Genomic DNA, 24511 nt, shown 5'->3' on the forward strand with positions numbered 1-24511 from the left:
TTTCTTCATGCGCTTTACACCAATATGACTTAACCGGCAGTGCCACAAGTATGTTGCACTATCAATATCAACTTTGCATCCTTTGGCATCAATATTATGAATATGTGTATCACTACGATAGAGATTTAGTAAACCATTTACATTGGTTGTATGACCATAAAAAGTTTTATTCATGTAAACAGAACAACAATTATTCTCTGACTTAAATGAATAACCGTATTGCAATAAACATGATCTAATCATGTTCATGCTCATCGCAAACACCAAAAACATTTATTTAGGCTCAACACTAATCCCGAAGGTAGAGGGAGTGTGCGATGTTGATCATATCAATCTTGGAAACACTTCCAACGCACATCGTCACCTCGCCCTTAACTAGTCTCTGTTTATTTTGCAAGTCCTGTTTCGAGTTACAAATATAAGCAAATGAACCAGTATCAAATACTCAGGCGCTACTATGACCACTAGTAAGGAACACATCAATAACATGTATATCAAATATACCTTTGTTCACTTTGCCATCCTTCTTATCCGCCAAATATTTGGGTAGTTATGCTTCCAGTGACCATTAATCCTGCAGTAGAAGCACTCAGTCTCAGGCTTGGGTCTAGCTTTGGGCATCTTCACAGGAGCGGCAACTTCCTTGCCGTCCTTTTTGAAGTTCCCTTTCTTTCCCTTGCCCTTTCTTAAAACTGGTGGTCTTGTTAACCATCAACACTTGATGCTCTTTCTTGATTTCTACCTCCACTTATGTTAGTATCACGAAGAGCTCGGAAATCGTTTTATTCATTCCTTGCATATTATAGTTCATCACGAAGCTCTAGTAGCTTGGTGATATTGACTAGAGAACTCTGTCAATCACCATATTATCTGGAAGATTAACTCCCACTTGATTCAAGCGATTGTAGTACCCAGACATTCTGAGCACATGCTCACTGGCTGAGCTATTCTCCTCCATCTTGTAGGCAAAGTACTTGTCAGAGGTCTCATATCTCTCGACACGGGCATGAGTCTGAAATACCACTTTCAGCTCTTGGAACATCTCATATGCTCCGTGGCATTCAAAATGTTTTTGAAGTCCCGGTTCTAAGCCGTAAAGGATGGCGCACTACACTATTAATTAGTCATCATATCGACCTTGCTAGACGTTCATAATGTCTGCATCTGCTCCTTCAACAGGTCTGTCACCTAGCGGTGCATCAAGGACATAATTCTTCTGTGCAGCAATGAGGATAATCCTCAGATCACAGACCTAGTCTGTATTATTGCTACCATCATCTTTCAACTTAGTTTTATCTAGGAACATATCAAAAACAGGGAGCTATACGCGAGCTATTGATCTACAACATAGATATGCAAGTACTATCAAGACTAAGCTCATGATAAATTAAGTTCAATTAATCAAATTACTAATGAACTCCCACTTAAATAAACATCCCTCAAGTTATCTAAGTGATACATGATCCAAATCAACTATCCCATGTCCGATCATCACGTGAGATGGGGTAGTCATCAATGGTGAACATCTCTATGTTGATCATATCTACTATATGACTCATGTTCGACCTTCCAGTCTCCAATGTTCCGAGACCATGTCTGTACATGCTAGGTTTGTCAAGTTTAACCCAAGGATTCCGTGTGTGCAAATCTGGCTTACACCCGTTGTATGTGAACGTAGAGTCTATCACACCCAATCATCATGTGGTGCTTCAAAACGATGAACTTTGGCAACAGTGCATACTCAGGGAGAACACTTTTATCTTGAAATTAAGTGAAGGGATCATCTTACAATGTTACCGCCGTTCTAAGCAAAATAAGATGCATAAAGGATAAAGATCACATGCAATCAAAATATATGACATGATATGGCCATCATCATCTTGTGCTTTTGATCTCCATCTCCAAAGCATCGTCATGATCTCCATCATCACTGGCTCCACACCTTGATCTCCATCGTTGCGTCGAGGTCGTCTCGCCAACTATTGCTTCTACAACTATTGCTAACGCATAGCGATAAAGTAAAGCAATTACATGGTGCTTGCATTTCGTACAATAATTAAAAGACAACCCTAAGGCTCCTGCCGGTTGTCGATATTACAAAACATGATCATCTCATACAACAACGTATATCACATCACGTCTTGACCATATCACATCACAAGATACTCTGCAAAAACAAGTTAGACGTCCTCTACTTTGTTGTTTGCAAGTTTTACGTGGCTGCTACGGGCAACTAGCAAGAACTGTTCTTACCTACACAAAATAACAACGGTGATTATCAAGTTTGCTGTTTTAACCTTCTTCAAGGACCAGCCGCAGTCAAATTCGATTCAACTAAAGTAGGAGAAACAGACACCCGCCAGCCACCTTTAGGCAAAACAAGTTGCATGTCAGTCGGTGGAACCGGTCTCATGTGCGTGGACATGTAAGGTTGGTCCGGGCCACTTCATCTCACGATACCACCGAATCAAAATAAGACATTGGTGGTAAGCATTATGCACATCACCGCCCACAACTTCTTTGTGTTCTACTTGTGCATATCATCTACGCATAAACCTGGCTCTGATACCACTGTTGGGGAATGTTGCACGGAAAAACAAAAAAAATTCTACGCACATGCAAGATCTATCCATGGAGATGCATAGCTACGAGAGGGGAAGATCATCTACATACCCTTGTAGATTGCTAAGTGGAAGCGTTTATCACGTAGCATGCAATTTCAAAAAAATTCCTACGCCCACGCAAGATCTATCTAGGAGATGCATAGCAACGAGAGGGAGAGTGTGTCTACGTACCCTCATAGACCGTTAAGCGGAAGCGTTTATCACACGGTTGATGTAGTCGTACTCTTCGCGATCCGATCATGATCCAACCGATCTAGTGCCAAACGGATGACACCTCCGAGTTTAGCACATGTGCGGCTCGATGACGTCTCCTCCTTCTTGTTCCAGCAAGAGGGAGAGGATAAGTAGATGGGATCACAACCAACACGACGGCGTGGTGGTGGAGCACCGACAGCGCTTCGCTAAGCGTCGCCGGGACGATGCGGTGGAACTATGGAGTAACGGAAGAGGGAGGGGCGCCAAGGGCTTCGTCTGTCCTCTTGGGGCGCCCCCTCCCCTCTATATATAGGTGGAGGAGCATGGGAAACGGCACCTCCAAGCCCTGGGGCGTAGATAAGGGGGAGAGGACTTGGACTCCAAGTCCAATCCTATTCCTACTAGGACTCCTTCCTTTTTTGCCTTCCCTAGCCACATGGGCTTTTGAGGACTTGTTGCACCTAGCTCAATAAGGCCAGGGCGCCTCCCCGCAGCCCATGCTAGCCCTTGGGTCGTGGTGTAACCACTTGTGGACCCCTCCGAAACCTTCTGGAAGCTTCCCGGTACAATACGAGAAAAACTGCACCTTTTCCCGGAACCCAGAATATGACTTCCCATATATAAATCTTTACCTCTCAACCATTCCGAGACTCCTCGTGATGTCCGAGATCTCATCCGGGACTTCGAAAAATATTTGGTTACCACTCATCAAATATTCCAATACTACTCTAGCGTCAACGAACGTTAAGCGTGCGACCCTACAGGTTCGGGAATTATGTAGTCATAACCGAGACACCTCTCCGCTCAATAACCAATAGCGGGACCTGGATGCCCATATTGATTCCTACATATTCCACGAAGATCTTTTATCGGTTGAACCTTTATGACAACATACGTAATTCCCTTTCTCTGTCAGTATGTTACTTGCCCGAGATTCGATCGTCGGTATCTCTATACCTAGTTCAATCTTGTTACCGGCAAGATTCTTTACTCGTTTCGTAATACATCATCTTGCAACTAACTCCTTAGTCACTTTGCTTCTAAGCTTCTTGTGATGTGTATTACCAAGAGGGCCCAGAGACTCTCCGATACACGGAGTGACAAATCCCAATCTCGATTCATGCAAACTCAACAAACACCTTCGGAGATACCTGTAGAGCATCTTTATGATCACCCAGTTACGTTGTGTCGTTTGATAGCACACAAGGTATTTCTCTGGTATCCGGGAGTTGCATGATCTCATGATCGAAGGAACATGTATTTGACATTAAGAAAGCAGTAGCAATAAACTAAACGATCATATGCTATGCTAACGGTTGGGTATTGTCCATCACATAATTCTCCTAATGATGTGATCCCGTTATCAAACGACAACTCATGTCTATGGTTAGGAAACCTTAACCATCTTTGATCAACGAGCTAGTCTGGTAGAGGCTCACTTGGGACACGGTATTCATGTATTTAAGTTTCCGGTTAATACAATTCTAGCATGAACAATAAACATTTATCATGATTAAGGAAATATAAAAATAACCATTTTTATTATTGCCTCTAGGGCATATTTCCATCAAAAAAGGATCCTAGATGACTACTATTTGGCATCTCGACAAATGGTAAGTGCGGCAAAATCATCAATTTACTTCAGCCCCGATAGACAGGAAAGTCGAGGTTTGTTAGATCTTGGACATCATGACAGAATCACTCTCCGATAAATATTTGGGTCTCCCCTCCATGATTGGGTGGACCATGTTGATTGTTTTAAGCATATCATGGAGAGGATCCAAAAAATGATAAATGGGTGGAAAGAGAGGACCCTCTCTTATGGCGGTAAGGAAGCATTGATCAAAACGGTGGCCCGGGCCATCCCTACGTATGCGATGAGTGTTTTCAAATTCTTGAAGAAAATTTGTAAGGGAATCACTAATGCCATTTCGCACAATAGTGGTGTGACAGGGAAAACCTGCATTGGTTCGCTTGGTGGAGGATGTGCATCCCCAAGGAAAAAGGGGGTATGGGCTTCCGCGACACTCATAATTTCAATTTGGCACTCCTAGCAAAACATGTTGGTGACTTAGTGAGCATCACGACTCCTTGTGCACAAGGGTGCTCCGATCTAAATATTACCCAACTAGTGAATTACTCCATTGTGGTCTGAAGAAGGGTGCCTCTTTTGTATGGCATAGCATTTGGGCCTGACTCAAACATTTAGGAAAGGATACCTTTGGAGGGTTGGCAATGGTCTAAAATTAAACATATGTGAGGACTGCTGGATCCCCAATAGTTCTTCGAGGAGAATCGTTACGACCCGAGGAAATAGAGTTCTTACTCGTGTCAACAAACTCATTGACCTAGCGTCCAGAGAATGGGACGAGCAACTCATCAGAGATAATTTTTGGCCCATCGATGCTGATTGCATATTATAGATTCCATTGCACCAGGGCAACACGGAGGACTATGTGGCGTGCCACTTGACAAAGTCGGGTACTTTCAGTGTACGTTCGGCTTACAATAAATAGTGGGAAGATTCTTATGGCAGTATGAACCCTAGATGTCTCTCTCTCAAGGGCTTCAGGTTGCCATCCGATTTGGAAGAAGCTATGGGGTCTGAAAGTGTCAAGCAAGGTGAATTTTTTAATTTGGCTGGCCTTACACAATGCCATTCCTTGCTTTGGTGTTTGGCAAATCATCCAATCTCGACATCGGCACAATGCCTAGTATGCAAATTGCATGTGGAGGATGTGGCGCGCGCGCTATTTGGTTGCAGCCAAGCCGGGCAGATCTGGTCTCTCCTTGGGCCACATGAAATGATAAGGACAGCAAAACTTCCAGGCAGATCGGGAGCTGATATCTTGGATTCCCTACAGTGTGACTCATCAAACCAGAAGATTTACTTCGATGTGATTGAAATACCAGAGATGATGGCGGTGTCATCCTGGTATATATGTTTGCACAGGCGACAAATAGAGAAGGGAGAGGATGTGCAGAATCCTAAACGAACGGCTCAAGCTATACGAGTTGTTGCTCTAAACTTTGTTCGAGCAGCAACTAAAAAGGCAGCAGCCTCAAGAACCAACAGAGGGATGAAACCTTTGGTTGGCCATCTGGTTCTGAATATGAACGCTTCTTTCTTGGAAGATGACAATTCTGGGTAATGTGGTGCTGTTATCCGAGACGGCGCACGTTTCTTCATCGCGGCTTCCACGGCAAAACTTGAGCATGTGGGCGACGTTGAATCAGCGGAGGCGGCATCATTACTGGAGGGATTAAAGCTTGCACGCTTGATTGGGGCAAATTCTATTGTTACTCGGGCAGACAATATGACAGTTGTGGAGGCAACGACGAACAATCTAGGTCACTCTATGGTGGCTGGCCCTATATTGGATGAATGTCGATAGTTATGTGCAGATTTCGGAAAGGTCTTCTATGAATTTGGTAACAGAGAATCAAATATGGTTGCTCACTCGCTAGCTCAACAGGGTCGAGATGATCCACCGTCGTTGTGGTTGGACTCTCCCCTGGTTTTATTTCCGGTTTACTTGCGGATGATGTAAGCGTTATTTAAAGTTAACAAAATTAGCCTTAAGGCTTTTCCTAAAAAGACGCTCTTATATTCTGGGAGTGAGCAAGTAGATGATTCGCGTTGGAGTTTGGAAACGCACTCCCTGCACGCTATTCTCCTTTCATGCATGTATACTTTACATGACCGAGCCATAAGACACTTGTTGCTCGACAGTTGCCGTTCTTGTTGTGCTGGCTTAAAAGAATAGATGAGATCTTGTGTAGTGCTCGGTTGGTAGTCGGTAGGCAGAGTTTAATTTATGGTGGCAACTGTCAACAAGGACGATACATGAACGAAATAGCTCTGTCTACTAATACTTGTCTGCTTGAAACCCTTGAGTATGGAGAGTAATCAAAATGAACAAAATGTAAGCAAATGGATACTATGTTATCTTGCACACAGTTAAGAGAGCCAGATTTTTTTTGATATTACTGTCTTAATCTCTGATTACCTATTTAACCATCTTCGAAAATCGCTTGCGAAACAAAGACTCGCTTAGTCTCCTTGATCTGCTGATTATGTACTGATTCTAGTATGAATAAGAAAACTATGTTTAGCCCAGAAATGCAGTATGATGCCACTCTTCGGTGCGGCGTGTACCTAGCATTTTCTATATGCAACATGGTCATGATTTTGGAACGTGAACCAGGTGGGGGCACCAGTGGGACCCTGTAGTCGATGCTGCAGACTAGCAGCGGTGATGTTGACAGCTCCACTTGGCTCGAACGAAACTAGTAGTAGAATAAAGCATGGACCCACGTTCCCGGGCCCACTTTTCAGCGTCCTATGTTTTTGATGGGTTCTTCTCGGTGCTGGTCAAGCAATTTGGAGCCGAACATTCGAATTCGTCGGCTCGCACGTGTCAACCCTGGTCTATCGTATGTTTGAACTTTAGCATATTTGCTGTGAACACAAAGATACTGCGCTAAAGTCTAAACAATACTTTGAGGATAAACTGTTCGTAGGACTCACGTGGAACTGGCTCAATTCTCACGTAGGGACTGGAACCTATAAACCTCCACACGCAAAAAAAATAAAAAATCTATAAACCTCCACCCGCAAAAAAATTATACAAACCTCTTTTGTTTTTCCGGTTTTCCAATGTAAAGCGGGCGAAATGTCGAAATAATCTGTCACGCTGTTGCACCCATATAAGCATGCACCACGTGTAGTCGTGTAGCTATAGAAACTGATTATTAGAAGATATAAGCGTGGTGTGGCGGTGTGTGTGCGTAGCACGAAAGCGGGATCCTGGAGCGTGAAAAGTGCCAAGGTATGAACACACAGAAGGCAACGGAACAAGAAGCGGCAGGGGGTCTGGGCACGAAGAGGTGGGTACGGGGTTGTTGGGCGGGTATTTCGATCGGTTTCCTAACCAACTCCAAACGCACCCCGAAACAAGCAACCTCGAGTGCCCACGCCCTTCAATCAAAAAGGGAAAAATAGAGAGAAGAAAATCGCGTACGATTCGATCATTCCGCGGAACGGAATAGAATTGTCTTTCCGTTTTTTTTTTTGCGAATGGAATAGAATTATCTTCCCTCGTTCTTCCTCCACGCCCGGATTTCTTTTCAGAGAAACCCCCTGATTTAAGCTGTCACGTAATTCGGCAGCCAATTGGCGATGGCCAGGATCGCCGGCTCGTGTGGCCCGGCGACGCGCAACGTCGCCCGGGTCTACCTAAGCCGCGAAAGCGAGGCCTCCTGTGCACAGCCCTACCGCCACAAATCGGATTACAAAAAAATTGTTTCGCACCGCTACTAGCTGTAGTACTAACACCAATCGGTTGATAAAAAATTGATACCCCGCCATCTGTTCCTTCCCTTTCGCCGAATTGAAAGGGACTGCGACTTCTAGAAATCGCAATCGGGGCCCCACTGGCGGTGACCCCGCCGCGTGCATGCACAGGGATCTCCCGCCCTCCGACGCCCGGCCCCACCCGCGAACATCACCTGCCGCTGCTGCCTCGTTCGAAATTCACGCGACCGTGGCTCGCATCGCAGGTGAGGGGTGGTGTGCTGTGCCGTGGAGCTGGACGAAACCGCGGGCCGTTTCCGGGAAAAACTGGGCGAAAACCAGGCTGTGGCGGCCACCGGCAGGCGTCGGTGGTGGTGCGTGCCACAGCAAGGCAAGGCAGAGCCAGGCCCCCTCCCCCCCTTGGTCGTCTGGAGGAGACGGCGTCACCCGAGGCGGGATTGCGTGACGCAGCGCGTATCCATCGCTTCACACCATTCACTCACCACACCCGCGCATTTATTTTAGCACAAAGGCCGCGCGGGCCCCGCCGTAACGCCCCCTCCCCGCAGGTAAGTTCGAGGTGAACAAACCCGGCCGCCCGCGACGTGGCCCGCGGCGTCAGCGGGGTTGCCGCCGTATAGGTAATGCTACGGGTGGGGGTCGCTTTATAACAGCGAGGAGGGGGGGGGGGGAGGGGGGGGGGAGGATAGGGCGTTTTATTAGGGGAAGCAATTGAATGGTATGAATGGCACCCGTTTATAGCTGGGCCTGTAGCTGTACCCATAGCATTTGCGTTCGGAGCCAGGAGTAGTATTCCGCTGCCCCTGCCTGCCTACCGCGAGCGCCTCCGTCTACCTCCTCTTCCCTCCTCCTCCTCCCGCTGCCGGCCGCGTTCCGGTTCGCCTCGCCTGCATGGAGCCCGGCGGGCCGTGGCGCGATCCGCGCCAGGGGTACATGTACGGGCTCGGATCGCCGATGCAGATGCCGGCGCAGCAGCGCTCCGACCCGGCCGCCGCAGGCGGGGTTCTCAAGCGGAGCCTCGGCGAGCTGGAGAGGTGGCAGCACCAGCGCCAGTACGTCATGCAGCAGGAGCTCTACATGCGCGCCGTCAGGCAGCGCACGGCCGCCACGTCGGCGGCCGTCTCGCCGCTCACCTCGGCGGACATCGCCGCCGTGCTCGGCGGGGTCCCGGCCCAGCCCTTCTTCTCCGGGTCGAGCCTCGGCGGTGGCCTCGCGTCGCCGTCGTCCACGCTGTCGTCCCTCACGACCGCGTCCAGGGCGGCCATGCCGCTGATTCAGCAGCATGTGCATCGGCAGGCGCCGTTCGTGCCGTCCTCGGCCCACGCGCAGGCGCATGCTCTCGCGGTGGCGAGGGTGCCGGCTCCGTCCGCGGCTGGGAGCGAGCTGTCCATCCTGCAGGACCTGGAGAAGCAGCTGCTCGGCGACGACGACGAGGCTGAGCCGGCGATGAGCGGAACCGGTTCCACGGTGACCAGCTCCGAGTGGGAGGAGACCATCCAGCGGCTCAACTCCATCACGGCCGCGCCGTCTCCTCCACTCTACGCGGAGGGGACTCCGAATAATAAGAACAACTACAGCGCGGCGATGACGGGGTCGCCGTCGAACTCGTCCACGTCCACGGCTTCTTCCTCGGCTTCCTGCTCACCGCCAATCTCGGCCACCACGTCGCGTCAATTACTGTCCGAAGCAGCGGCTGCCATAGCCGACGGCAACCTTGAAACGGCGGCCGCTAATCTGGCAACTCTCAAGCGCGCCGCTAACCCGCGCGGTGACGCGGAACAGCGGCTGGTGGCCGTGATGGTGGCCGCCTTGTCTTCGCGCATTGCGCCTGCTGCCTCGGCATCGTCCCAGCACCTCGCTGACCTCTGCGGCGCCAAGCACCATACCGGGTCCCAGCTCCTCCACGACATCACGCCCTGCTTCCGCCTCGCCCTCGACGCCGCTAACATCGCCATCGTTGAGGCCGTCGCCGGCCACCGCGTCATACATCTGGTGGACTTCGACATCAACGCCCCGCAGCACGCGGCACTCATCCAGCGCCTCGCCGACCGGCGCGTGCCGGGGACATTCCTGCAGGTGACCGCCGTAACCGATCCCACCTCACCGTTTACGCAGTCCCTAGCAGCGACGCTTCCCGGCGTCGGGGAGCGGCTCAAGAAGCTGGCGGAGCGCGCCGGCATAGAGTACCACTTCAGAATGATCAGCTGCAGAGCAGCAGAGATTGAGGCATCCAAGCTGGGGTCCGAGCCCGGGGAGGCGCTGGCCGTCAACCTCGCCTTCGCGCTCTCGCACGTGCCTGACGAGAGCGTGTCGCCGGCGAACCCCCGCGACGAGCTTCTCCGCCGCGTGCGCGCCCTTGGCCCGCAGGTGGTGACACTCGTGGAGCAGGAGCTGAACTCCAACACCGCCCCGCTGGCCACGCGCTTCTCGGACGCCTACTTGCACTACGGAGCCATTCTCGATTCACTGGACTCGACGGTCAGCCGGGATAGCGCGGACAGGGCGCGGGCAGAGGAGGCGGTGGCAAACATGTCGGCCAACGCGGTGGGCCGGGAGGGCGCCGACCGGCTTGAGCGGTGCGAGGTCTTCGGCAAATGGCGCGCGCGGTTCGGCATGGCCGGGTTCCGGCCGGTGGCGCTCGCCGCGGGCATCGCCGACCAGGTCATGGCGCGCGTCGGCGCTCCCCCGCCGGGCCTCGTCGTGAATCAAGAGAACGGCGTGCTCCGGCTCGGATGGAAGCAGCGCGTGGTGGCCGTGGCCTCCGCCTGGCGCTAATCTGGTGAGGTCGCGCCATCATTGCCATTGCCGGCACCAGACAATTGCTTAATTAATTCGCACCCGTCCTCTATTTTTATCCTTTCTTATTTGTTCGATTGGCAAGGTGTGATGAGTTTGTTCTTGATCCAGTAGTAAAGCTTAGCTGTAGCGACTCATAATCCTCGTAGCTAATATATGGAAAGAGTACATTATTACGCTACTGATTGTCGTTGTTGTTTTTGTCACCTGTTGCTTGGAGGAGTTGTAGATAGCATCGGCCGATCCACTCCACCGCGTGGTTGTGGCTACATACACTTGTACACAGGTCGTAGTACTGCCCAAGTAGTGGGCGAGAGCGAGCATCCGGGCCTACCGCCTTTCTTGTCGATTAATGTCTGTTTCCTCACGTCGGCTCGTGAGGTTTTCCTTCGTGACGTGCTACTTTCGGGTGTACTCGTCGGTAAAAGTAGTTGGTCATGCTTGTACGTAATACTAGTATATTTTGGAAGTTTATATGCTAATAGTGACGGTTTGTAGTTCGTTGAACATTGATTGCTTTGTTGCCCCTTGCACATCGCACCCAATTCACCGGTAATAATATCGATCGCCTTTTGAGTTGGAAGGATGGCTGGAAGAGAAGAGATGGTGCACGAAATGACATGCTACTACTCCTGCTCTGCACTGGCTGGCCTCAAAAGTATCCTACTACTGCCGGCTGCACTCTCCGATTTGGCTTCGATACACAATTACATATGCTGTCAAGTTGATGTGTCGGGGCTCGGGGTTGCGTTCGTGGAGACGGAAGGGGCCCGGGTCTTTGGTAGTGGAACGAGGCATCGTCTATGCTTGTAGTGCTGTGTGCTTCAAGCTTACGCCCAAAGCAATACGTGGAATACGCGTGCTTGCCTCGGTTGCTTATTCAGGTCACCAATGTCGAACTTGTCGATTGTGATTGCCATTTCCTGCGTCGCCTATTACGGATTCGCTGGTATCAGTTACTTAGCCCCAGGACATTTTTTGGCAGGGGATGTGACTGCTGTTGTTATAGGCTGTATATTGTTCTTCTGTTGCAATATTAGGCAAATTCAATTAATTCCAGTAAATAATTCAAACAGAGACTAGCATGCAGCAATCTAGTAACAAACTAGATGAACAACAAATCATGCACACCAGCATCGCACATGACACAACAACTACAGAAAGAGACATGAACATATCACGAAGGACGTACTGTTCGTGAGTTGCTGCAAGAGCGATGGTGTTGATGACGATGTTGACGGCGATGGAGACGACGATGAGTAGCACCGTCGGACTTGGACGAAAGACGACCCGTGATGATGAAGTTGATCAGTCGCGCAAACGCTTCTCAAAAATCTAATTCGCCCTCTCTTGCAGGATCGCAAGGACGAACGTTCCGGAGACCTACTCCCCCGCACGCCGACGTTCGGATTAGAGTAGATTACGGTGCTGGCACAAGGTGCGAGATAATGCAAAACCCTAGGTGTTTTCGGTGTGTCTTTGGCCGAGGCCGGTAAGCAGTATATATAGGAGAACTAGAGGCGGTATCGTGTCGCGATCACGATCTCAAAACCGACTTGGTTTTCAAGTCAACCTTACTGGACAAGGAAACAATGAACTTGTCCATCATGACACCAAAAAATAAAACGGCAAAAGGAAGCTACGGCCCAGCAAGGCAACGGACCAGATTTTGGCAGACCATTCATGGGCATGTCGTATGTTCGGCCCCGGCCCGAGCCTGAGCCCGGCCAGGGCAGGCGATGCGAGCAAGCGTGCGTGTGGTCTTCTCTTTCCCTCCTTCACACCTCACTTAGTGTGGTGTGGAGAGCCCACTATATAAAGAGGTTCAACTCTTTCTCAACTTACGGGGTGGGACTAAACTTACAACCACCACTTACTATTTTATTAATGGGCCACTATTTGATATTTCAGAAATTGTTATGGGCCTAGCCCATTTATTTCTAACAATCCCCCACCAGATGTCAAATACCCATTTGGAGATTTGACTTTTCTTACCACTTGTTTAATATACCAGTGTTTCAGTAGACACTGTTAAGTTGAACTTCTGCCTAGAACTTTAAGCTACAACCATCCACAACTTGACAATGGACAATGCCTTGAATTGCTAGTCTTGTGTGAACGGGTTTCACTCAAAGTCTTAACCAATACCTGGCTGTTGGAGCATATACGTTGTACTCCCTGGTCTCTTGGTGAGCTTACTAAAGATCACCCAAGTCTCATAGACTACGACGTTTACAATCGGAGCTCATATAGGTGCGTTCTTTCAAGACTGCTTTGTAGGACAAAATCTTTCCTAATCATAGCCAATAGAACCACATTAAGGCATGTTGCCAACCTGCCTTAGAGCTCTGAGCCTTACAGCTCTGACAATTTCGCATCTTCACCTGGAGACGGTCACTTATTACTCTCCTCAGTTAACCAATAGCTTGTTCTTCCCAGGTCCTAATTCATGGGTTCTCCCATCACAGAGGTTGGGTAACTACTATGATGTAACATCTATGGGTCCCATACCCATCTCCTCGATACAAAATCTTTCACATTTCGTGATAGTCCCTTTGTAAAGGGAACTGCCAGGTATTCGTCTGTTGAATGTGTTGGTGCAATATCTGCCTACCTTGTTTTGGACATTGTTGACAGAAACAGGTATGGACTGATTTGTTTGCTAGTTCATACAAAGAGAAATAGTCCATACAGAACTGAAGAGAATGTTGTCTCCGATGCTAAGTTCGAGGAACTTCACCGAAGTATATCTACATTGCAGAGAAGAATGAGCTATATTTGATGAAGTTATGAAGACGAGAAGTCTGATGTGAAGGAATAACCCCCTCTAAGATTTTCTATTGAAGTGAAGCATATGTTTCGGTAGGGTCGTCAGAAGAAATTGACTGCAACGAATGGAAGTCGAAGACAAAGTCAGGAAGTAGCATTCATTTCGTTGTTCTTCTTTCAGTTATTTGAGTCATAGGACCTCCGTACTATTAAGAGGGGTATAGGTTCTCGAAGCTTAGATCCGCTGTGATGCTTAGCCAAAACCTATGAAAGTTGTGAGAGAAATCTCTTTGTGTTCCGAGCAAATACTTGCCAGCAAGAGACTGTGATCTTCTTCGCTGCGAGAGATTTTCTCTGACCGAGGAGTTAGCATTACTTGCTTTGGAAGTAATGTTACCGTTGAGCTCAAATCCGACCATTGGACTCGTGTCGTACGGCCATTGGCTGCTCTCGATGTCCAATTTGGCCATTTCCCATCAAGGAAGGCTGCAACTATAAATAGCCACCCCGCTCCAACATTGTCCGTTGGCTGCTTCCGAGAAGATTGATTTGAGCAACCCCTCTCCGAGTGATTTGAGTTTAAGATCCACCGAGAGAAAATCAAGAGCCCAACCTTAGACAGTGGTTTAGCATCACAGTAGTTTTGAGTTAGAGTTCTTGTACCTATTTGTTGGAGATCGTTGCAGAAATTAAAAAATTTCTACGCATCACCAAGAACAATCTATGGAGTCTTCTAGCAACGAGAGGGAAAAGAGTGCATCTACATACCCTTGTAGATCGCGAGCGGAAGCGTTCAAGTGAACGGGGTTGATGGAGTCGTACTCGTCGTGATCCAAATCACCGATGACCGAGCGCCGAACGGACGGCACCTCCGCGTTCAACACACGTACGGTTGGGAAGACGTCTCCTCCTTCTTGATCCAGCAAGGGGAGGGAGAGGTTGATGGAGATCCAGCAGCACGACAGCGTGGTGGTGGAAGCAGCGAGGATCTCGGCAGGGCTTCGCCAAGCTCAGCGAGAGGGAGAGGTGTCACGGGAGGGAGAGGGAGGCGCCAGGGGCTTGGGGTGCTGCTCCCATGCGCCTCCCCACTATATATAGGGGTGGAGGGGGCTGGTTTCTTGCCCTCCAAGTCCATTGGGGCGTTGGCAAAGGTGGGGAAAAGAAATCCCATCATTTCCCTTCCCCACCGATTGTTATCCCCTTTTTTTAGGGATCTTGATCTTATCCCTTCGGGATATGATCTTATTCCTTCTAAGGTGGGATCTTGGTGCGCCTTGACCAGGGGTGTGGGGCCTTTCCCCCACTACCCACGTTCATGTGGGTCCCCCATGCAGGTGGGCCCCACTTCGGAACCTTCTAGAACCTTCCCGGTACAATACCGAAAAATCCCGAACATTTTCCGGTGGCCAAAATAGGACTTCCCATATATAAATCTTTACCTCCGGACCATTCCGGAACTCCTCGTGACGTCCGGGATCTCATCTGGGACTCCGAACAACTTTCGGTTAACCGCATACTAATATCTCTACAACTCCAGCGTCACCGAACCTTAAGTCTGTAGACCCTACGGGTTCGGGAGACATGCAGACATGACCGAGACGACTCTCCGGTCAATAACCAACAGCGGGATCTGGATACCCATGTTGGCTCCCACATGTTCCACGATGATCTCATCGGATGAACCACGATGTCGAGGATTCAATCAATCCCGTATACAATTCCCTTTGTCAATCGGTACGTTAGTTGCCCGAGATTCGATCATCGGTATCCCAATACCTTGTTCAATCTCGTTACCGGCAAGTCACTTTACTCATACCGTAATGCATGATCCCGTGACCAAACACTTGGTCACATTGAGCTCATTATGATGATGCATTACCGAGTGGGCCCAGAGATACCTCTCCGTCATACGGAGTGACAAATCCCAGTCTCGATTCGTGCCAACCCAACAGACACTTTCAGAGATACCCGTAGTGCACCTTTATAGCCACCCAGTTACGTTGTGACGTTTGGCACACCCAAAGCACTCCTATGGTATCCGGGAGTTGCACAATCTCATGGTCTATGGAAATGATACTTGACATTTGGAAAAGCTCTAGCAAACGAACTACACGATCTTGTGCTATGCTTAGGATTGGGTCTTGTCCATCACATCATTCTCCTAATGATGTGATCCCGTTATCAATGACATCCAATGTCCATAGTCAGGAAACCATGACTATCTGTTGATCAACGAGCTAGTCAACTAGAGGCTCACTAGGGACATGTTGTGGTCTATGTATTCACACATGTATTACGATTTCCGGATAACACAATTATAGCATGAACAATAGACAATTATCATGAACAAGGAAATATAATAATAACCATTTTATTATTGCCTCTAGGGCATATTTCCAACAGTCTCCCACTTGCACTAGAGTCAATAATCTAGTTACATTGTGATGAATCGAACACCCATAGAGTTCTGGTGTTGATCATGTTTTGCTCTAGGGAGAGGTTTAGTCAACGGATCTGCTACATTCAGGTCCGTATGTACTTTACAAATATCTATGTCTCCATTTTGAACATTTTCACGAATGGAGTTGAAGCGACGCTTGATATGCCTGGTCTTCCTGTGAAACCTGGGCTCCTTGGCAAGGGCAATAGCTCCAGTGTTGTCACAGAAGAGAGTCATCGGGCCTGACGCATTGGGAATAACTCCTAGGTCGGTAATGAACTCCTTCACCCAGATTGCTTCTTGTGCTGCCTCTGAGGCCGCCATGTATTCTGCTTCACATGTAGATCCCGCCACAACGCTTTGCTTGCAACTTCACCAGCTTACTGCCCCACCATTCAAAATATACACGTATCCGGTTTGTGACTTAGAGTCATCCAGATCTGTGTCGAAACTAGCATCGACGTAACCCTTTACGACGAGCTCTTCGTCACCTCCATAAACGAGAAACATATCCTTAGTCCTCTTCAGGTACTTCAGGATATTCTTGACCGCTGTCTAGTGTTCCATGCCGGGATTACTTTGGTACCTTCCTACCAAACTTACGGCAAGGTTTACATCAGGTATGGTACACAGCATGGCATACATAATAGACCCTATGGCCGAGGCATAGGGGACGACACTCATCTTTTCTCTATCTTCTGCCATGGTCGGGCATTGAGCCGTGCTCAATTGCACACCTTGCAATACAGGCAAGAACCCCTTCTTGGACTGATCCATATTGAACTTCTTCAATATCTTGTCAAGGTACGTACTTTGTGAAAGACCAATGAGGTGTCTTGATCTATCTCTATAGATCTTGATGCCTAATATATAAGCAGCTTCTCCAAGGTCCTTCATTGAAAAACACTTGTTCAAGTAGGCATGTATGCTTCCCAAGAATTCTATATCATTTCCCATCAACAGTATGTCATCCACATATAATATGAGAAATGCTACAGAGCTCCCACCCACTTTCTTGTAAACACAGGCTTCTCCATAAGTCTGTGTAAACCCAAACGCTTTGATCATCTCATCAAATTGAATGTTCCAACTCCGAGATGCTTGCACCAGCCCATAGATGGAGCGCTGGAGCTTGCATACCTTGTTAGCATTCTTAGGATCGACAAAACCTTCCGGCTGCATCATATACAATTCTTCCTTAAGAAAGCCGTTAAGGAATGCCGTTTTGACGTCCATTTGCCATATCTCATAATCATAGTATGCGGCAATTGCTAACATGATTCGGACGGACTTCAGCTTCGCTACGGGTGAGAAAGTCTCATCGTAGTCAACCCCCTGAACTTGTCGATAACCCTTAGCGACAAGTCTAGCTTTATAGATGGTAACATTACCATCCGCGTCTGTCTTCTTCTTAAAGATCCATTTGTTTTCTATCGCTCGCCGATCATCGGGCAAGTCTGTCAAAGTCCACACTTTGTTTTCATACATGGATCCTATCTCGGATTGCATGGCTTCAAGCCATTTGTCGGAATCTGGGCCCGCCATTGCTTCTTCATAGTTTGAAGGTTCACCGTTGTCTAACAACATGATTTCCAAGACAGGGTTGCCGTACCACTCTGGCGCGGAACGTGTCCTTGTGGACCTACGAAGTTCAGTAGGAGCTTGATCCGAAGTACCTTGATCATCATCATCATTAACTTCCTCTCTAGTCGGTGCAGGCACCACAGGAACATCTTCCTAAGCTGCGCTACTTTCCGGTTCAAGAGGTAGTACTTCATCAAGTTCCACTTTCCTCCCACTTACTTCTTTCGAGAGAAACTCTTTCTCCAGAAAGGACCCGTTCTTGGCAACAAAGATCTTGCCTTCGGATCTGAGGTAGAAGGTATACCCAATGGTTTCCTTAGGGTATCCTATGAAGACACATTTTTCCGACTTGGGTTCGAGCTTTTCAGGTTGAAGTTTCTTGACATAAGCATCGCATCCCCAAACTTTTAGAAACGACAGCTTAGGTTTCTTCCCAAACCATAATTCATACGGTGTCATCTCAACGGATTTCGACGGAGCCCTATTTAAAGTGAATGCGACAGTCTCTAAAGCATAGCCCCAAAATGAGAGCGGTAGATCGGTAAGAGACATCATAGATCGCACCATATCCAATAGAGTGCAATTACGACGTTCGGACACACCATTTCGCTGAGGTGTTTCAGGCGGCGTGAGTTGTGAAACTATTCCACATTTCCTTAAGTGTGTGCCAAATTCGTGACTCAAATATTCCCCTCCACGATCTGATTGTAAGAACTTTATTTTTCTGTCACGTTGATTCTCAACCTCACTCTCAAATTCCTTGAACTTTTCAAAGGTCTCAGACTTGTGTTTCATTAGGTAGACATACCCATATCTACTCAAGTCATCAGTGAGAGTGAGAACATAACGATAGCCACTGCGAGCCTCAACACTCATTGGACCGCACACATCAGTATGTATGATTTCCAATAAGTTGGTTGCTCGCTCCATTGTTCCGGAGAACGGAGTCTTGGTCATCTTACCCATGAGGCATGGTTCGCACGTGTCAAATGATTCGTAATCAAGAGACTCCAAAAGTCCATCTGCATGGAGCTTCTTCATGCGTTTGACACCAATGTGACCAAGACGGCAGTGCCACAAGTATGTGGGACTATCATTATCAACCTTACATCTTTTGGTATTCACACTATGAATATGTGTAACACTACGTTCGAGATTCATTAAGAATAAACCATTAACCAGCGGGGCATGACCATAAAACATATCTCTCATATAAATAGAACAACCATTATTCTCGGATTTAAATGAGTAGCCATCTCGAATTAAACGAGATCCTGATACAATGTTCATGCTCAAAGCTGGCACTAAATAACAATTATTGAGGTTTAAAACTAATCCCGTAGGTAAATGTAGAGGTAGCGTGCCGACGGCGATCACATCGACCTTGGAACCATTCCCGACGCGCATCGTCACCTCGTCCTTTGCCAGTCTCCGTTTATTCCGCAGCTCCTGCTTTGAGTTACAAATATGAGAAACCGCACCGGTATCAAATACCCAGGAGCTACTACGAGTGCTGGTAAGGTACACATCAATAACATGTATATCACATATACCTTTGGTGTTGCCGGCCTTCTTGTCCGCCAAGTACTTGGGGCAGTTCCGCTTCCAGTGACCACTTACCTTGCAATAAAAGCACTCAGTCTCAGGCTTGGGTCCATTCTTTGGCTTCTTCCCGGCAACTGGCTTACCGGGCGCGGCAACTCCCTTACCGTCCTTCTTGAAGTTCTTCTTACCCTTGCCTTTCTTGAACTTAGTGGTTTTATTCACCATCAACACTTGATGTTCCTTTTTGATCTCCACCTCCGCTGATTTCAGCATTGAATATACCTCAGGAATGGTCTTTTCCATCCCCTGCATATGGAAGTTCATCACAAAGCTCTTGTAGCTCGGTGGAAGCGACTGAAGGATTCTGTCAATGACCGCGTCATCCGGGAGATTAACTCCCAGCTGAGTCAAGTGGTTGTGTAACCCAGACATTTTGAGTATGTGCTCACTGACAGAACTATTTTCCTCCATCTTACAACTGAAGAACTTGTCGGAGACTTCATATCTCTCGACCCGGGCATGAGCTTGGAAAACAATTTTCAGCTCTTCGAACATCTCATATGCTCCGTGTTGCTCAAAACGCTTTTGGAGCCCCGGTTCTAAGCTGTAAAGCATGCCGCACTAAACGAGGGAGTAATCATCAGCACGCTGCTGCCAAGCGTTCATAACGTCTTGGTTCTCTGGGATGGGTGTGTCACCTAGCGATGCTTCTAGGACATAATCTTTCTTGGCAGCAATGAGGATGATCCTCAGGTTCCGGACCCAGTCCGTATAGTTGCTGCCATCATCTTTCAGTTTGGTTTTCTCTAGGAACGCGTTGAAGTTGAGGGCAACATTAGCGTGGGCCATTTGATCTACAAGACATATTGTAAAGATTTTAGACTAAGTTCATGATAATTAAGTTCATCTAATCAAATTATTCAATGAATTCCCACTCAGATAGACATCCCTCTAGTCATCTAAGTGAAACATGATCCGAGTCAACTAGGCCGTGTCCGATCATCATGTGAGACGGACTAGTCAACATCGGTGAACATCTTCATGTTGATCGTATCTTCTATACGACTCATGTTCGACCTTTCGGTCTCTTGTGTTCCGAGGCCATGTCTGTACATGCTAGGCTCGTCAAGTCAACCTAAGTGTTTTGCATGTGTAAATCTGTCTTACACCCGTTGTATGTGAACGTTAGAATCTATCACACCCGATCATCACGTGGTGCTTCGAAACAACGGACTTTCGCAACGGCGCACAGTTAGGGGGAACACTTTCTTGAAATTATTATAAGGGATCATCTTACTTACTACCGTCGTACTAAGCAAATAAGAAGCAAAATATGATAAACATCACATGCAATCAAATAGTGACATGATATGGCCAGTATCATATTGCTCCTTTGATCTCCATCTTCGGGGCGCCATGATCATCTTCGTCACGGGCATGACACCATGATCTCCATCATCGTGTCTTCATGAAGTTGTCACGCCAACGATTACTTCTACTTCTATGGCTAAAGTGTTTAGCAATAAAGTAAAGTAATTTACATGGCGTTATTCAATGACACGCAGGTCATACAAAAATAAAGACAACTCCTATGGCTCCTGCCGGTTGTCATACTCATCGACATGCAAATCGTGATTCCTATTACAAGAACATGATCAATCTCATACATCACATATATTTCATTCATCACATCTTTTTGGCCATATCACATCACAAGGCATATGCCGCAAAAACAAGTTAGACGTCCTCTAATTGTTGCTGCATGTTTTTACGTGGCTTCTATAGGTTTCTAGCAAGAATGTTTCTTACCTACGTAAAACCACAACGTGATATGCCAATTTCTATTTACCCTTCATAAGGACCCTTTTCATCGAATCCGATCCGACTAAAGTGGGAGAGACAGACACCCGCTAGCCACCTTATGCAACTAGTGCATGTCAGTCGCTGGAACCTGTCTCACGTAAGCGTACATGTAAGGTCGGTCCGGGCCACTTCATCCCACGATGCCGCCGAATCAAGATAAGACTAGTAACGGCAAGTAAATTGACAATATCGACGCCCACAATTGCTTTGTGTTCTACTCGTGCATAGAAACTACGCATAGACCTAGCTCATGATACCACTGTTGGAGATCGTTGCAGAAATTAAAAATTTTCTACGCATCACCAAGAACAATCTATGGAGTCTTCTAGCAATGAGAGGGAAAAGAGTGCATCTACATACCCTTGTAGATCGCGAGCGGAAGCGTTCAAGTGAACGGGGTTGATGGAGTCGTACTCGTCGTGATCCAAATCACCGATGACCGAGCGCCGAACGGACGGCACCTCCGCGTTCAACACACGTACGGTTGGGAAGACGTCTCCTCCTTCTTGATCCAGCAAGGGGAGGGATAGGTTGATGGAGATCCAGCAGCACGACGGCGTTGTGGTGGAAGCAGCGGGGATCTCGGCAGGGCTTCGCCAAGCTCAGCAAGAGGTGTCACGGGAGGGAGAGGGAGGCGCCAGGGGCTTGGGGTGCTGCTCCCATGCGCCTCCCCACTATATATAGGGGTGGAGGGGGCCGGTTTCTTGCCCTCCAAGTCCATTGGGGCGTTGGCAAAGGTGGGGAAAATAAATCCCATCATTTCCCTTCCCCACCGATTGTTATCCCCCCTTTTTTAGGGATCTTGATCTTATCCCTTCGGGATATGATCTTATTCCTTCTAAGGTGGGATCTTGGTGCTCCTTGACCAGGGGTGTGGGGCCTTGCCCCCACTACCCACGTTCATGTGGGCCCCCCCATGCAGGTGGGCCCCACCTCGGAACCTTCTAGAACCTTCCCGGTACAATACCGAAAAATCCCAAACATTTTCCGGTGGCCAAAATAGGACTTCCCATATATAAATCTTTACCTCCGGACCATTCCGGAACTCCTCGTGACGTCCGGGATCTCATCCAGGACTCCGAACAACTTTTGGTTAACCGCATACTAATATCTCTACAACTCTAGCGTCACCGAACCTTAAGTGTGTAGACCCTACGGGTTCGGGAGACATGCAGACATGACCGAGACGACTCTCCGGTCAATAACCAACAGCGGGATCTGGATACCCATGTTGGCTCCCACATGTTCCACGATGATCTCATCGGATGAACCACGATGTCGAGGATTCAATCAATCCCGTATACAATTCCCTTTGTCAATCGGTACGTTACTTGCCCGAGATTCGATCGTCGGTATCCCAATACCTTGTTCAATCTCGTTACCGGCAAGTCACTTTACTCGTACCGTAATGCATGATCCCATGACCAAACACTTGGTCACATTGAGCTCATTATGATGATGCATTACCGAGTGGGCCCAGAGATACCTCTCCGTCATACGGAGTGACAAATCCCAGTCTCGATTCGTGCCAACCCAACAGACACTTTCGGAGATACCCGTAGTGCACCTTTATAGCCACCCAGTTACGTTGTGACGTTTGGCACACCCAAAGCACTCCTATGGTATCCGGGAGTTGCACAATCTCATGGTCTAAGGAAATGATACTTGACATTTGGAAAAGTTCTAGCAAACGAACTACACGATCTTGTGCTATGCTTAGGATTGGGTCTTGTCCGTCACATCATTCTCCTAATGATGTGATCCCGTTATCAATGACATCCAATGTCCATAGTCAGGAAACCATGACTATCTGTTGATCAACGAGCTAGTCAACTAGAGGCTCACTAGGGACATGTTGTGGTCTATGTATCACACATGTATTACGATTTCTGGATAACACAATTATAGCATGAACAATAGACAATTATCATGAACAAGGAAATATAATAATAACCATTTTATTATTGCCTCTAGGGCATATTTCCAACACTATTACTCTTAAGAGCTACGCACTCTCTAGACGGATAGGTCTCGGCTCGAGTGATTGAAGAGTTGTTGTCTTCACCGAGCTAGATCTTCAGCAACCAACAGTTATTGTGGTTCGCGAAGGTCGACCAAAGGTTTGGAGATCACCGACAAGGATCTACCACGAGTGAAATCAACTTAAGTCTGATCAGCTTGGAGTTGAAGGAGAATAGGGTGAAGAGAGTTTATCTTCCATGTTAAGTCGCAGCCCCTCCAACCAGACGTAGTCCTTTGGCAGAAGGGTGAACTGGTCTACCAAATCTCTCTGTCGCCATCGAGCACCACTGGTTCAATCTACTTTACGGCAGTTCTTTCAGCAGTTTTCTTTTGTGCTCTGTGTTGACAGTTTACCTGATCATTATTCACTATCGTAGTTTCTCATCGTATGTCACCCTTGTTGTCATTCTCATAAGTTATTCTTCATATCTCATTCTATTGCATCTTATTCACTCTGTTTAGTCATTATCATTTCTCCTCGGTTATCCATCTTGCATATCTCTCATCGCCCGCATCATGTTTTGTCTCGTACTATTGCATCTGTTTGCTTGTTGCATAACTCTCATCGTAATTAAACCTGTGATTTCCCAAGCTCACTCTATTATCACTTCATTCATCGAGGAATATGCTTCTGACGAAGAAGATTGATTCAGTTCATTTCCCTATATCCATTATTCCGCAGCTGTGATTGGGATCTGTTCAAAACTTTTGAAAGAAAATTTGCATCTCCCATTCACCCCCCTCTGGTCGATATACTCTCGGTCCTAACAATTGGTATCAGAGCGGGTACTCCATGTCTTTGTTTATTAAAGGTCTAACGTCCTTGGAGTTTTGAGTATGTCGTATGTAGGTAGATCTTTGCACTCTGAAAGGTTTCCTATCTTTGATGGAAATGACTATTTGTACTGGAAGGAACGAACGAGAATCAGAATTCAAGCTATCAACTTTGATCTGTGGCAGATTGTGGAAGATGGATACACCCTTCAGCAGTTGGATATATTCCTTCGATTCCAAAAGCAAAAGATATCATGTGTTGCAGTGTGTCAAAAGATATATTCCTTCGATTCCAAAAGCTCGACACTGCGAAGCAAATCTGGGATGCCATAAAAAATGCTCATGAAGAGTTCATTTCCAGAACGGATCCCCACACCCAAATGCTTCATGTCATGTTTGCTGGTTTCAGAAGTCCGCGAAAGGAAAGTGCCATGGAACTCACTGATAGATTGACAAACATTGTTGAAAGACTCCATCAGCGAGGAGTAACTAATATCACTGATAGAGATGTGGTCAACAAGCTTCTGAGTGCTCTTGGCGCAACCTTTGATCCCATCGTAGCTGAAATCAAACAAGACCAGA

General features: G+C 47.5%; 1 protein-coding gene across 1 annotated transcript; it reads left to right on the forward strand.

The window, feature by feature from the left end:
- The first annotated feature begins 8388 nt into the window (after window positions 1-8388).
- On the forward strand, window positions 8389-11113 carry LOC109782046 (scarecrow-like protein 21). The gene has a single exon (XM_020340632.4). It carries the CDS (start codon window positions 9028-9030, stop codon window positions 10909-10911), a length of 1884 nt encoding a protein of 627 aa, XP_020196221.1. The 5' UTR covers window positions 8389-9027; the 3' UTR covers window positions 10912-11113.
- Window positions 11114-24511: the final 13398 nt, after the last annotated feature.

Source organism: Aegilops tauschii, chromosome 2 (genome assembly GCF_002575655.3).
Source record: "Aegilops tauschii subsp. strangulata cultivar AL8/78 chromosome 2, Aet v6.0, whole genome shotgun sequence".
In the NCBI taxonomy this organism is placed as follows: Eukaryota; Viridiplantae; Streptophyta; class Magnoliopsida; order Poales; family Poaceae; genus Aegilops; species Aegilops tauschii.